The 14,944-nt window shown below is 45.0% G+C and overlaps 1 protein-coding gene across 1 annotated transcript; it reads right to left on the bottom strand.

Annotated features, from left to right (window-relative positions):
- Nucleotides 1-3,387: 3,387 nt before the first annotated feature.
- On the bottom strand, nucleotides 3,388-14,626 carry Dynlt2 (dynein light chain Tctex-type 2; the record flags this gene model as incomplete). The annotated part of the gene is made up of 3 exons (XM_048805750.1): nucleotides 3,388-3,609; nucleotides 5,465-5,623; nucleotides 14,387-14,626. Coding segments are annotated over 3 exons (510 nt in total), but the record flags the coding sequence as incomplete, so codon positions are not given.
- Between the last annotated feature and the right edge of the window lie 318 nt (nucleotides 14,627-14,944).

The following is a 14,944-nucleotide window of genomic DNA, read 5'->3' as shown; positions in this document are numbered from 1 at the left end:
AGGTCGCCCCAGGCGGCACCCGGAGGACGCCTTGCTTGGTTCCTCCCCGCCCCAGCGTCCGCGCCGCGGGACCGTAGCTGGCGTCGCCACGGAGGGCACCTCAGGGGTAGCCGGGGGCGTGCGGAGAGGACGGGAGCCAGGGTCCGCCCTAGTCCACCTGGATCTCGGCGCTGCGGTTAGGCGCAGGCACACAGCGGTGCAGAAGGATGTGCCAGAGCTGGGGCGGCAATGAACCCCGTCCTGCCTGGGGGCCCATCCCCAATCCTGCGAGGAACTCTGTGTCCACGGGCCTCCTAGGGCTCCATCCCCAGTCGTGTGAGGCCCACTGGATCCCCTCCCCCCATCATGCAAGGCCCTCTGGATCCCCTGGCCTGAGGGGACTCCATCCTTGGGCCTGTGTGTGGCTACCGAAGAGGCCGAGAGCCAGAGCGCAGCGCCTGCTCTCCTGGGAGCCGCTCACAGATGGCCTACCACGTCCAAAAGAAGGCGCAGACCCCCAGCTCTTCGCAGAGATACAGCTAGCCTCAGCCTGTCCTTTCCTGCCTTTCCCACTTGCATGCTGTGGGAGATGGCCTTGCCCACAGTTGATAACCCTTAAACTTCATTCCAGTTGGTGTGTGCTTTCTTACAGACCAGCTTCCGATTCTACAAAGAACGCACCTGAGAAAATAGCCAGAAGTCCATGGAAGAAGGATGGAGTCAAAACTGCTCTGTCCGAGAGTGTGTAGATCCTGCTCAAAGAAACCTGCCACAAAGAAAGGGCATCTTTCCCCAAAGTTCTCCTCATTGACCAGGAGGAACCTCTGTTAGATTCTCTGGATAAATTCATAGTTTAAAAAAAAAAAATGTATTCAGTTATTTGGTTCTACTCTTTCCCTAGATCAAATATGAATTGAAAACATATCATTACAAGTCAATGAATACTGATTCACCTTGCAAAACAAAGTATGAAGGAAACACCATAAGGATTAGATCCCTGCTGCCTGCCTCCCCCACCTGGGGCAGTTTCCCCTCCAAAGAGAATGATACAAACATATAATTGTATGTACAGGCAGCTTAGATAGGAGAAAACTTACAACTAGGAAAAAGTAAAGGTTGGGGTGGGGAGAGGATGGCAGTGGCAAATGCCTGTAATCCCAGAAGCTGAGGCAGGAGGCTGCAGAGTTCGAAGCCACCCTCAGCAATTTAGGGGGGCTCCAAGCAACTCAGTGAGATCCTGTCTCAAAATAAAGAAGAGCTGGGGATGCTGCTCAGTGGTTAAGTGCCCCTGAGTTCAATCCTTGGTACAAAAAAACAAACCAAACCATCAGGGTTGACATAGAATTTGAAATGTGTCTCACAACTCATTTATTGTCTGTGAAGTCAGAGGTAAATGATTTTACCTCTCGGGCCCTCCATTGACTCACTGTAGAATGAGGATAATAATGTCCAACTATTTCACAAAAAAATTTTTTCATGGCCTACCAACTATGAACTAAGAACTATGTTAGGTGCTGGGGATGGAAGTTATCATTCATTCACCGAATAATGCCTTACTTTTACTAAATGAAGCTCTGAGTTAGAAACTGGAAATACAGTAATGGAGGGGAAAAACAGAAAACTGTATGAGGTCACATGGAAGATATAGCTAGAGGTGAGGAAGAAACCCAAGTAACGTGGGGAAGGAGAAGGAAGATAGCAAACCTTCCAGGTACTGGAAGCCCTAGAAGTGTTTCAGAAAGAAGGACTGGTCAACCATGTCAATCACAAAGTTGAGCACAATGAGGACAAAGTAACGTCCACTGTGGTTGACGACTTGGAACTAAGCAAACTGGACTTCAGTAGACTTGTGGTTTCAGAAACTAGATTGAATAGGCTTGAGCAATAGAAGGCTAGAAACTGGAGCCAGAAAAAAGACAAGTCTGAAAGTCTGTAAAAAGGTATCAGAGAAAGGGTGGCTGGTGAGGTGCTGCATGTTTGCATGCTGCCAAGAAATCCCAGCACAGGTGGGGAAAGCCTGATGTCACAGAGAGGGGAGATGCTAAAGAGGTGTGGGTGCACTTCCTCCCACCCACAGGGAAGACAGCATCCAGCTGCAGGGCTCTCTATGGATCTGGTGGCGGGAAAAGTGAAGGATTTTACTTTCCTTAATGAAATACAAAGTGAGACCTTAGCTGAAAGTGAATAAAAGAAAGGAATACAGAGGGTTTGAGGGGAAAAAAAGTTGGGGGGGGGGGCTGGGGTTGTGCCCATCTCCAACTTAAAAAAAAAAAGAAAAAAAAGTGTCAGAGCGAAGGGGCAGGAAAGAACTGTCAATAGGGTACCATGTGGGGTTTGCCTACTGAAGCTGGTATAGAGTGAGACTAGTCTGGTTTTGGGGTGTTCTCAGTCTACTTTAGCTGCCTGGATAATGATAATGGGGTTCATTCAGGAACAGTTCTCCCAGGTAAAGAAGAGGAGCAAAGGAATGTGGGGAGTTTTTACAGGATTGATTATAATGATGGGCTACTATGATTGGATCTGGAACAACCCCCCAAACCTTGAAAGTATGATCCCCAATGAAGCAAAGTGCAGAGGCAGGGCTTTTAGGCAACAACGGGGCCTCTCCTCATCAGTGGACTGATCCAGCAAAACAAAAGAAAGCCTCTCCCACCATTTCTTCGTGGCAGTGAGCCCAACAGGCTTTCTTAGTTCAGATTATAACTGTCAGAATCCTGCTTGTGAGCACAGACATTCAGCCTGCTTCCCTCCAGCGCGCTCTGTGCTTCCCACAGGAGGAGTCCCCACGGTACAGGGCACCACTTTCTCACACTGTTCCGTCCTCCCAAGTTGTCCTCCAGCCCAGGCCAAGGAGGGAACCATCCCTGGTGGTGTCACAGGAAGGTGATAACGTCCCACCAAGTCAGACAGCTGAGCAGGAAGAGGAAAGAACTGGATCCTTGATTGAATGGCTTGGGAAATAAAATGTTTCTATTTCTTCAATTATGTTAGGTTTTTCAGTTCTGGTATCTAAAAATAGCTTAACAGACAAAGGATGGAAGCACCACATGTTTGTAAGCATTCTGATTGGGGAGGGAAACTATTAGTTGGTGAAAAACTAATTGCATTAACACTTTCTTTCCAACTTGGTTTTCCTTTCAAAAGAACAAATACAAAATATTAAAAAATCATCAAAGCAAAGCTGCCCTTACAAGTTTCCAAAATGTGTCTTGATATCTACTTCATTAGACGTTTTACAAGACTGCATCTTAATTTCTTTTAAAAAACTAGTAAATGAATATTTCCCTATGCACCTACACCCACCTCTTATACTACTTTGGGGTAATATAATGTTAATAAATATAACCAGTAAGCACAAGTGTAAATGTCTAGCTTTTGCATGTTTGTCATTAAAAGAAAACAATTAAGCTTCAATTGAAGAAAGAATGTAGCTGATCAGAACTATGAGGATCACCAATGTACACATTTCATTTATTCTTGAAAAGTTGGAGAATACTGTTTTTTTGTACATGTAAGGAGCTATTCACAATAAAGAGCAAATACCAAGGCCAATGCCACATAAGACTCCGTCTCGTGTTTCGCTTCTACCCAGCTGTCCCAAGCAACATCCCAGATCCATCTGCTGGCAATCTGCGAGAGAAATTTTTTTAAAAGACCAATTTGAGCATATTAAGAAGTCATTTTAAAATCCACACTAGTTTGTTTTTTTTTTTTTTTTTTTTTTTAATAGTGCACCTACAACTCAGAAGGCTGTATCTCCCTCTCATGAAGAGACCCAGAGTGGTGCTGCTCAGTCCCCTTTCTCCTCTCTGAAGGCTGGCAGTCTGGTGCAGTGTGTCCTGGGGCAGGGTCAGAAGCCCTAAGTGGGGACCCAGCAGCTCTGTATGTAGCCTACTCCACTGTAGTACAGACCACGGTAAGGAATCCTACTTTCCACTCTTAGAAGAATTTCATCCAAAGCCTGTTAGGACCCTGCCTTGGAGAAGCAGCAACAGGCAACTGATACCATCAGGCAGGCACCCCCTGGAATCCCAGTTTCTCTCTGTTTTCAAAGCCTCACATGTAGCGCCGTAGCCTGCTTCTCGGTAATGGATCTAAAATGGCCATAAATTCTTCGTCGACTCTATTTCTTCACCCCTTGAGTATGAGTTGGCCTTGTTATCTGCTGTGAACAAAATGTGGCCTTGTGTGACTCCCCCGAGGTCTCACTCTCTGCTCTCACCCTCCTGGAGAGCCAGATAGGAAACCTGCTCCATCCCCTGAAGATGGTCACTCTCATCTGGGGAGCCTAGGTTCCCCCGTCAGCAGCAGCCATCACACGTGCTGAGATGTGAGAGGGCTCTGGGACTTCCAGGCCCAGTAGAGTCACCAGAGACCTGCAGCTGGTTCAGGCTGAGCTGCCCCATGGTTCAGTGAACAGTTGCCGATTGTGTCAAACTCTTAAATCCCGGGCAGGTTCTTGTCCCCTCATCACACTGCTCTCCACAAGCTGAAGCAGGCCAAGGTCATCCTGCCTCGGCTCCAAGTGCCCTCAGCTTGGACTGTTCCCAGGGGTCTCTGGCACAGCTTGTCCCCCTCCTCATCTGGACACCAGAGGACCTTCCCTTCCCTAGGCAATCCCAAGCAGCCCTCTGGTACCCTCATTTCACCCCACCACAACTCTCCCTAGGTACTCCACACCATCTAGACCTTCCTGTTGCTTCACCATGTGTGCTGGGTGCTGTCTGTGGCAGAACTTCCCTGGGGAGCCAGGACTGCCTCTGTTGCTGGCTCTGCATGGCCAGCACCTTCACCTGCCCACATCCTTCTTGTGCTTCAGAATGCAGTTCCGTCCCCCATGAAGCCTCTGCAGATGGTGCAGAAACACAGGTTTTCACCCCTTTTCTCACCAGCTCCTGCACATTCACAACCAGTTCCCCGGAGGCTTGGACTTGCTAGGCCTAGTGGTCTATCATCATGATGATACGCACAGCCTTGCTCCAGCTGGCATCTGTCCTGAGCCTGCGGTGCTGCAGCCCCAGGGCCACCTTGGACCTGGAGCCCAGGCTCCTGCAGTGCTTGCTGTACCCAGGGCACTGCTTCCTGAGACTCTAAACTGGAACACTTCATTTCCCTGACTGGAGAAAAGCTCCTGGGAACTCCTGGCCCATGTCTTATAATTCTTTGTATTTTCCTCAGTACCCAACATACATTAGTACCTCAAGTAAATTTACTGGTTAATTAACTTAAATGATATTAAGCTGGTATGATTGAGACACAGGGTAACTCTGCAATTTAATAAATCATCAATAGAAAATGTTACATCTAGGTTAGTACTTTTCACATAATTCACAGTAAAATAAAGCATATTTAACAAAAGGATCCTTGCATTGAAGAGGCACCTCAGGACCCTGAAGTGTTTGGGGATCATCACTGTGAACACCAGACCCTCGGGAGGGGACACCTCACAGTTCTAAAGGCAGGTGCAGGGTCTGTGGGTACTTACGTTTATTGCTTGACCGGTCTTTTGAATAAATAATACTTTTATAATGAACTTATAACGGTGATACCCAAATTCTTTGACTGCTGATAGTATTCGGTCTGACAATTCAAGTGACAAATGAGAGAAGAGTTTATCATCATATTTGACATCTTTAAGATGTTCCTTTAAAAAATTAAGAAAAATACTTTAATTTTCAGAACAAATATTTTTGAATAAAAAAGTATAAAACATGCATCTAAATAACACGTTAAAATAAACATATTTGAGACAAAATAAGATTAAATAAATGTTACACTTACCAATTTATTTCAATAACAGTTTTGAAAAATTATTTTGATCTTCTAAATTATATTCGATTGCTCTTCATTATCAACACTTAAGGTGTAAGTCGGTGTTTACTAGACTCTGTCAAACAGTTATGAGGGAGACTCAAGGGGAATTTTTAAAGGTTTCTGGAAGTTCATAGGTGAAGAAAAGACACCTTTTGTAATTCGTATGTTGTTAAGATCTAGCTTTGAGACCAGAGCCTGCCTTGTGTGACTCCATCTTTCCCTGTCTCCTCAAACTAAAACCTACACTTCCTCCCCACCCCCTGTGGCCTCTCACACCTGGGGAAGTGCAAAGGCATGGAAGGTTTCTACTCGTGCTGGTTAACAGGTTGGTTATGACCTGGAGGAAGCGAGCTGCAGCAGTACTCATCCTGTCCCTCGTGGACGGAACTGGACCACCTAACCACACCTGGAGGTGACTCCCTGGGCTCTGATCATGACACATGGACTGCCACCAGCCACTTCCACAGGATGTGAAACCAAATAAATGTGTCTCTTTGTCTCCCTCCTCCCTCCTTTCTTTCCTTCTCTCCTAGAAGTCTTCGGGGTTTGGAACTGGGGTTTTGACACTGTTTTCCCTTGGGGACTGGCTGTGGCTCCAGCTTCCCAATGCTGGTCTGGGGAGAAACTTGCCCCACCCCAGGTGCTGACTGGGACCTGGATCTCCAGGCTGGTCCGGTCAGGGTGTGGCTTCTCTAAACTGGCGGCCTGGGGCCACACACAAGCAGAGAAAGTGGTACTTGACAAGGCTGTTCCCCTAGTGTTTCCTTTCCTTTTCTTTTTCCTTTTCTTTTTTCACTCTCCTGTTGTTGTTGCTGTTTGTTTCTGTTCCCCACCCCCTTGATGCTGGTGATAGTAACAGACAGACTTGAGCCCTGGGAGCAGGAAGCAGCCGCCTGTGCTGACCCCCACATGCTTTCTTTAAAAAGCAGTTTACCTGCAGCACTGCCTGGCCTAAGTCAATAGGCTGCATTGCATTCCTGAGCAAACAATCGTTATCTGCAGGAGAAACACAGGTCTGAAACGTTGACAAGAAGAACACAAGTTACAATGGGGGTGATGGGGGGCCGAATACTGTGACCCTTACACAGACCAAGTCCCAGAACTTGGGAGATAAGGATAATTCCCTCAAACCGTAAAATCTATAAGAACAGTTTCCTACTAGAATTGGTCAGCATGATCCAAAGTGCCCTAGAGTTGTCCTGAATATCTACCATGCCCAGTGGGGACTTGGAAGTCGGATATTGTCCTATTGTCAGCGGGAGGTGGACTGGGAGAAACTCTGGAAACTGCTCTGGGACCCCCAACAAAGCTGGAGGGCAGGAGGGGTACACCATCCTTCTCCTCTCTGAGGAGACCCATTCTCTCCCTTCCAAGTGTCCCCTTGCCCTTTCTCTTATCCCTACAAAACACGTGTGCCTGCAACTCTGAGCAGCATGTCTGAGATTCCTCTGGTGTTATGGCAAGAACCACGAGAAAGGACATTGTGGCCAGCTCAGCTCTGACGACCATCACCCTGTGACATCTGCAATGGAGCACCAGGCCCTGGTGTGCCTGCAGGCACGCTGCCACTGAGGAGGTCCCAGGGCCTCTGTTATCTGCAACAGTGAAGTTAGGCATGTCTGCCTTTGGGAGCCACCACATCCAACTCACATACTCACAAGAATTGTCTGCAACTGTAAACACATGAATTGGCAATTAAACCCTAAACACCTTATTTTAAGAACTCTGGGGATTGACTAGAAAATAGATTTCTTAAACCCAAGGGATTATCCTAGCTGCATCCAAAATTCCCCACATTTCCCTTCTGTTAACCCGCCCCTCCCCCCCACGCACACACCTTAGAGGCCCCCCGTGCTGGAACACTGTCTCTCTCCTTTTGCAGTCAGTCTCTCTCAGGCTGTGGCCCCGTAGCCAGCCGACCAAGCATGCTACCTGTACTTAGTCAGATGCTTCCTCATACCCATCTGTGAGCTTGCCTAGAGAGCTCCATGCAAGCCTCAAACACCTTCCATATAAAGTGAATAGGTAATGGAGTAAGCTTTCCCTGTCCCCAAGTCCACAGGACTGCCTTCTCTGTCTTCCTACCACTGAGCTGTTCCCCTGACCTGAGTTTATGTAAACCAAGATCTAATCTAAATTCACGCATTATTTTCATAGGTACTTTTATAGATGATAGCTTCAATTGCCTGGCAAACTTTCTTAAGCCACCTTAATTTACATAAGCAAGAAGAAATTCTAGACAAGTTGCCACTATTCCTAATATCATATAGTCAAAAAATATGGTGGGACTGGCAATTCTAGAACAAAGGTAGATAGGAAGTGATGCATAAGCCGTGTCCACCCGACCAACAGTGCAGACAGAATATTGCCCTCTCACTGCCACCTGCTCCCACCTGGCCCTTCCAGAGGACACTGCAGGTCAGAACCAGATAAGCAGATGGGATCCCTAGCACCAGAGTCCCAAAGAATAAAATCCCTAAAAGTCTAAATTCCCCAAAGAGCAAAATCCCAAAAATCACAATCCTGAAAGAATAAAATCCCAAATGTTGAAATTCTGAAAGCACAAATCCCCAAACCCACAATTCCCACTAGAAAACAAAACAAAACAAACACAAAAACAAGCCAACATAGGCTAAGGGAAGCAGGGGCCAGGGGCCGTGTGCTACCTCACCCTGTCCCTTCACTCACAGCACGAGACCTGCCTTCAAAACCAACTGTCCTCAGGGCCTGAGACAGCAAGCACAAGACCCTGCATCCAGGTGCTGCAGACACACAGTCCCGCAGCCTGCAGAACGCACAGAGTGGCCAGGACTCTTGGTCAGGCACTTGGCTATCAGAGACAGGTTCCCATCTTTACCATGTCATCTAACAGGGAAACTGGAGCTGGCTTCATGTTGGTACTTTCACAACTGTCCCCACTGTTTTTTTGGTTTTTATCAAATACATAAAATTCATTCCACTCTTGGATCCAAATTCTGAAACTCATCTGCTCTGTATATATGAATGCTGGAGTAAGTGAAGCACTTCCCTCCGGATGAGTGAACTGGTCATGTGGCATGGCCATGATAAAAACTCCAGTTTAAAAATACCACTTTTCACTGCAGGGTCATCGTCACCACATAATCCTTGCACTGTTTTTGTTTTCAATCCAAAAATTGGTCTATAGCCTTTTATTTCCTAATCATGGCATGACACCATTCTGCTCCTAATGCTGCTGAGAAGGTGCACCGAGCAGCAAGTGTTCAACAGTGGCAGGTGGACATCTGCCTTCGGTGCACTGCCAGCAAGGTGCCCTTAGAGTGCTGCAGTGTGTGCATGGGTCTTACGTGAGGGGTCCTAAGGCAACCGCCACAGGGGCACAGAATCTCCAAGCACAGGAGAGTAAACTGGGAAAGTCCATACTTCACAACACTGCAGTACATTTTTTCAAAAGCAATACTTCAATTATAATGCTCAAATCAATAACTAATGTGTTAATATTTTTTCCTCAAACTGGAAAAATGTTTGCTAAACTGTCAAGAAGAAAAGATGTGACTCTGTTTGTACTTAACACATATTCACAAGTATTCCTTGCATCCTTATCTTGCACTAAAGATACTTTTATAATTTTTAAGTAATAGCTGCAATTTGGTAATATAATTTTTAAGTAATAGCTGTTTTTAAGACTAACCTTTAATGATGGTCACACTCCAATTTTTTGCAAGAAAAAAAAAGAAAAGGGGGGCTGGGGCAGTAGCTCAGTGGCAGAGCACTGGCCTTGCATGTGTGAGGCACTGGGTTCAATCCTTAGCACCACATTAAAAAATATAAAAATAAAAATAAATAAAGTCATTCTGCTCATGTACTACTACAAAAACAATTTTTTAAAAAGGCGGGGGTGGGGGAGCGGGCTGGGGTTGTGGCTCAGTGGTAGAGTGCTCGCCTAGCATGTGCGAGGCCCTGGGTTCAATTCTCAGCACCACATAAAAATAAATAAAATAAAGGTTTTGTGTCTAACTACAATTGAAGAATAAATATTTTTTTAAAAAAAGAAAAAGAAAAAAAAACAGGCATAAAATCTGTGATGATTATGAGGTGAAATAGTGTTGGGCTGAGGTAGAGAGCTTTTCTAGCAAGTAGTGCAAAAAAACCCAAATAAATAAAAATTAAATTAAAAAATACCAACTGTCTGCACAGGCATTCCTTTCAGCTGATGGCTTTCCAGGAGCTTTTAAGAATGAATTAAAGTCACATTGCCCAAAGACACTGGTAGTTACTGACTGCTTCAAAAACAAGTAGGACGGCGGGGCTGGGGCTCAGTGGTGGAGCACTTCCGTCCTCAGCACTGCATATAAATAAAGAAAAGACCCATTGACAATGCCCAGTGGGTGATCTGTGTGAGTGCCCTGGCATGGACCTCCATGTCCTCACAACAACCAAGAAGCCTGGCACAGAAATGGAGAACTCAACAGGGAGGGCTCCTGGCAGTGTACGTCGGTCGTGGAGGAGTGTGCAGAAGAGCAGCACCAACAGAACAACACGAGGAACTAGAGCCAATGGTGGCTCGAGGACCTCCTCTCAAGGACCATCTACTCGGGGACACACTTTTTGGATATGTCAGTGCGGGGAGCCATCTGTGAAAAACACAGGAGGATCTTCTCTCCACAGGAAGCCAGGGAGATTTTAGGTTTAGCTTTTGGAACAATCCTTAATAGATTGCCCAAGGCACATGACCTTTATCTTCACTTTGTTAGGAAGATTCTCATGGTCACTCAGGAGATGGGCGTAACCCGTTGGGAAATGGACAGCTGAAATGGACATATGAAAAAATGCTCATCATCTCTAGCAATCAGAGAAATGCAAATCAAAAACACTCTAACGTATCATCTCACTCCAGTCAGAATGGCAGCTATTAAGAATATAAACAACAATAAGTGTTGGTGAGGATGTGGGGGGAAAGGCACACTCATACACTGCTGGTGGGACTGCAAATTGGTGCAGCCAATTTGGAAAGCAGTATGGAGGTTCCTTGGAAAACTGGGAATGGAACCACCATTTGACCCAGCTATCCCACTCCTCAGTCTATACCCAAAGGCCTTAAAAACAGCATACTACAGGGACACAGCCACATCAATGTTTATAGCAGCACAATTCACAATAGCTAAACTGTGGAGCCAGCTTAGATCCCTTCAGTGGATGAATGCATAAAAAAAAAAATGAGGCATATATACACAATGGAATTTTACTCAGCAATAAAAGAGAATAAAATCATGGCATTTACAGGTAAATGGATGACGTTAGAGAAGATAATGCTAAGTGAAGTTAGCCAATCCCAAAAAGCAAATACCGAATGTTTTCTCTGATATAAGGAGGCTGACCCATAGTGGGGTAGGGAGGGAGAGCATGGGAGGAATAGATGAATTCTAGATAGGGCAGAGGGGTGGGAGGGAAAGGGAGGGGGCAGGGGACTAGCAAGGATGGTGGAATGTGATGGACATCATTATGCAAAGTACATGTATGAAGACTTAATTGGGTGTCAACATACTTTATATATATACAAATAGAGATACAAAAATTGTGGTATATATGTGTACTAAGAATAGTAATGCAAAAAAAAAAAAAGAATAGCGTTACCCTAGATTAGGTAGAGGGAAGTGAAAGGAGGGGAAGGCAAGGGATGTGGGGATAAGAAAGATAGTAGAATGAAACAGACATTATTACTTTAGGTATGTATGTGACTGTATGACCAATGTGATTCCACAATATGTATAATCAGAAAAATGAGAAATTATATCCCATCTATGTATGATATATCAAAGTATCTAAGTGCATTCTACTGTCATGTATAACTAATTAAAACAAACAAAAAAATTTAAAAAAAGAAAGAAAAAAAGGAGCTGCCCCTTTCTCTACAGCCAGAAAACAAAGAAAGAGTTCCTCCCATCAGGGACAAAACATAAACCCCACAGGCACGCCCCAGTGGCCTACTTCCTGCAACCACACCTTACCTGCCTTCAGTTGCCATTCATGGAACCCCTATCAGGGTTATTAGGTTATAGATATATTATATTAGGTTATATACATATGTATATAGATATACATATTAGGTTACAGACCTCATAACCTAATCGTCTCACCTCTGAACATTCTTGCACAGTCTTACATGTGAGCTTTTGGGGGACACCTCATATCTAAACCATAATAGCCTCCAAGCAAACTTTCTAAAACCAAAAAAAAAAAAAAAAGATTAGTTTATTCCTTTATTAGGAAAGATAGTGAGAGGAATCCTTTTCACCTGAAAAAGGTAGCTTTTAGATACTCAAACTAGTGTAAACACTATTGGTATTAGTAATAATATTAAGTCACAAAATCGAAGAATCTTGTTTTAGGCCAACCTGCATTTCATTTTTGGGGTAGGGTTATTGGGGTTTTTTTTTGTAGAGTGCATTTTGACATTCTGTATATACATGGACACAGGAAAGCCATGTCTGATCCATTCTATTGTCCTTCCTATTCTCATCCCCCTCCCTTCCTTTCATTCCCCTTTTGTCTAATCCGTGAACTTCTATCCCCCGCCTTATTTTGTGTTAGCATCCACATACCAGAGAGAACATTCAGCTTTTGACTTTTGGGGGATTGGCTTATTTCACTTAGATTGATAATCTCCAGTTCCATATTTACCAGAAAATGCCATACTTTCATTCTTCTTTATGACTGAGTAATATTTCATTGCGTATATGTATCACATTTTCTCTATCCATTCATCGGTTGAAGCACACCTAGGCTGGTTTGGTAGCTTAGCTATTGTAAATTGAGCTGCTATAAACATTGATGTAGTCTAGTCCATTTACCAAGTGACACACAAAGCCACCAATTTGTAGTGGGGTCCAGACCAAAAATGGCTCTGCACTAGGTCCAGGCTTTTGCAAGATGTTTGGCCACTTGGCCCATATAATCCAGCAGGTCCAGTGTAGGCCCCGGAGGAGAATTGTATCACAGGCCTTTAGGAATTTGGAACAAGCCCTTGCCATCATCTGCAGCTAACTAATCTCCTTGTTTTGCTACTGGGCCTTTTGGAGAGAATGAATACTTGATCGTGGCCCACCACATTGCCATGCAATCTGCCCATCATGAACCACAAGCCAATGAGCCACTAGCAAAATTTCGGATTCCTGTATGCACAACCTCATGTTTCACTAGTCTAAAGGTCTCAGTTCCAGAAGAACAAATGCTTTCACCAGGAGACATAAGCATGATTCCGTTAGATTGGAAGCTATGAACTGGAAGGTATGCTGCTTGAACACTTTGGGCTCTTCATGCCTCTGGGTGAACAGGCAAAGATGGAGGAGCTACGGTATCGACTGGGGTGATTGATCCTAAACTGCAGAGGGAACAGCCCCTCTACAACAGAGGAAAGGGGAATATGTCTGGAATACAGGAGACACTTCAGTGTGTGGTAGTCGAACTGGTGTCCTGTGATCAGGTCCATGGAGAACTCTAACAGCACAATTCACACAGAACTGAACATGGCCCAGATTCCTCAGGAATGAAGGCTTGGGTAACTCTGCCAGGTGAAGAACCAGGGCCAGCTGAGGGGCCTGCTGAAGGCAGGGGTAACAAGTGGAGGCAGAAGGTAGCTATGAACACCAGCTATCACCACGCACCAGTTACAGAGCTAAGCCCCTAACTGCCATGAGCACTTCCCCCTTCCTGAATGTGTGTGGACAGACATTAACAAGAAGTGTATTTATTTTCTTTCCTGTCACATACCCTTGTCATGTAACATGGAATACACTGACTCTCATTAGTATGAAATTATTGCTGATTTTACATCATAGTATTTAAGTTACAGGATAAGAAAAGTGTGAACCCCACTCAAGAACCTTATCTCCTATTCTGGGGAAGAAATCATTGGATGTTCAGTTGTATACAGGTTCTTTGTATCACATTAGGTAGTTTTGACACTGTGATCATCTCTGGATAGGCTTTGTTTTAAGGAGATTTGTACGGATGCTCACTTGACAAGTAGACTTGTGTTTTAGGTGTCCACTCGACTGGGCTAAGCTCCAACGCTGTTAAGTTATGTCTGGTTGTGTCTGTAAGGAAGCTTCCAGAGACTGCAAACTCATGTATTAATTGACTGAATAAATAAGATGACTCTCACCAATGTGAGTGAGTGTCGTCCTCTGTTTAGGGCTGAACAAGGTGAGGGAGGGAGGAAGGCTGACTTCTCTCTGCCTGAGCTGGACACTGCTGCTCCAGGTTCTGGGACTGGGACTGGGAGTCGGGCCATCAGCTCCTCTGGCTCTCAGGCCATTGGATTCAAACTGAAGTACGCCACCAGGTTCCCTGGTTCTGCAGCTTCCACTCAGCAGAGTTGGGACCTTTGGACCTCTGTAGCTCCATGAGCTAATTCCCATAATAAATTCACACACACACACACACACACACACACACACACACACACAGTTTTTCTGGAAAATCCTAATAAAATACTACTATTGTATATATCTATCAACTTATCCTTATTTGATTATTTTGTGGTGCTGGGGATTGAACCAAGGGCATACCGGGCAAGTGTTCTTTGACTAAACTACACCTACCCCCAACCTACCATTAATATTTGCTGGACTTTGGTTTCTACTGAATGAGCTTGGAACTTCTTCAGTGGCTCCATTCTATATGAATTAGCAAACTTTAATTTTGCCAGGGCACTCTTCCATTCTTTACCTATATCAGCGATAGAGGCATCAAACGGCGGTTCCACATATTGAACATCATGAAAAGAATCTCTTAGTCTTTCTCTTAAGATCTGGGCATACTGAAGTGGGGAGAGATGGGAGGAAGAGATAAATTAATTTTTAAATTGTCAAGTGCAATTTCAGATTGAATAACCCTGATACAGTGGGATAGGCATGACACAGAGCTTGGTATGGTCTGGATATGAGGGAATCCCTCAGAAACGTTCGTCTGAGACAATTCATAAATGCTCAGAAGTAAAATGACCAGGAGACCTATATCCTAGTTAGTGGAGAATCGATCTGATGGGTCAATAATTTGAAAGGACTGCTGTACTGGTGAGAGCTGTAGGCAGCAGGGTGTGGCTGGGGGATGTGGGCCACTGGGCTTGTGCCTTTGGGGTTCATATTTTGTCCCTGGTGAGTCACTTTCG

Source organism: Marmota marmota, unplaced genomic scaffold (assembly GCF_001458135.2).
Source record: "Marmota marmota marmota unplaced genomic scaffold, marMar, whole genome shotgun sequence".
In the NCBI taxonomy this organism is placed as follows: Eukaryota; Metazoa; Chordata; class Mammalia; order Rodentia; family Sciuridae; genus Marmota; species Marmota marmota.
Note: the sequence above shows the minus strand (reverse complement) of the source record. Positions and strands in the feature narration are given on the sequence as shown.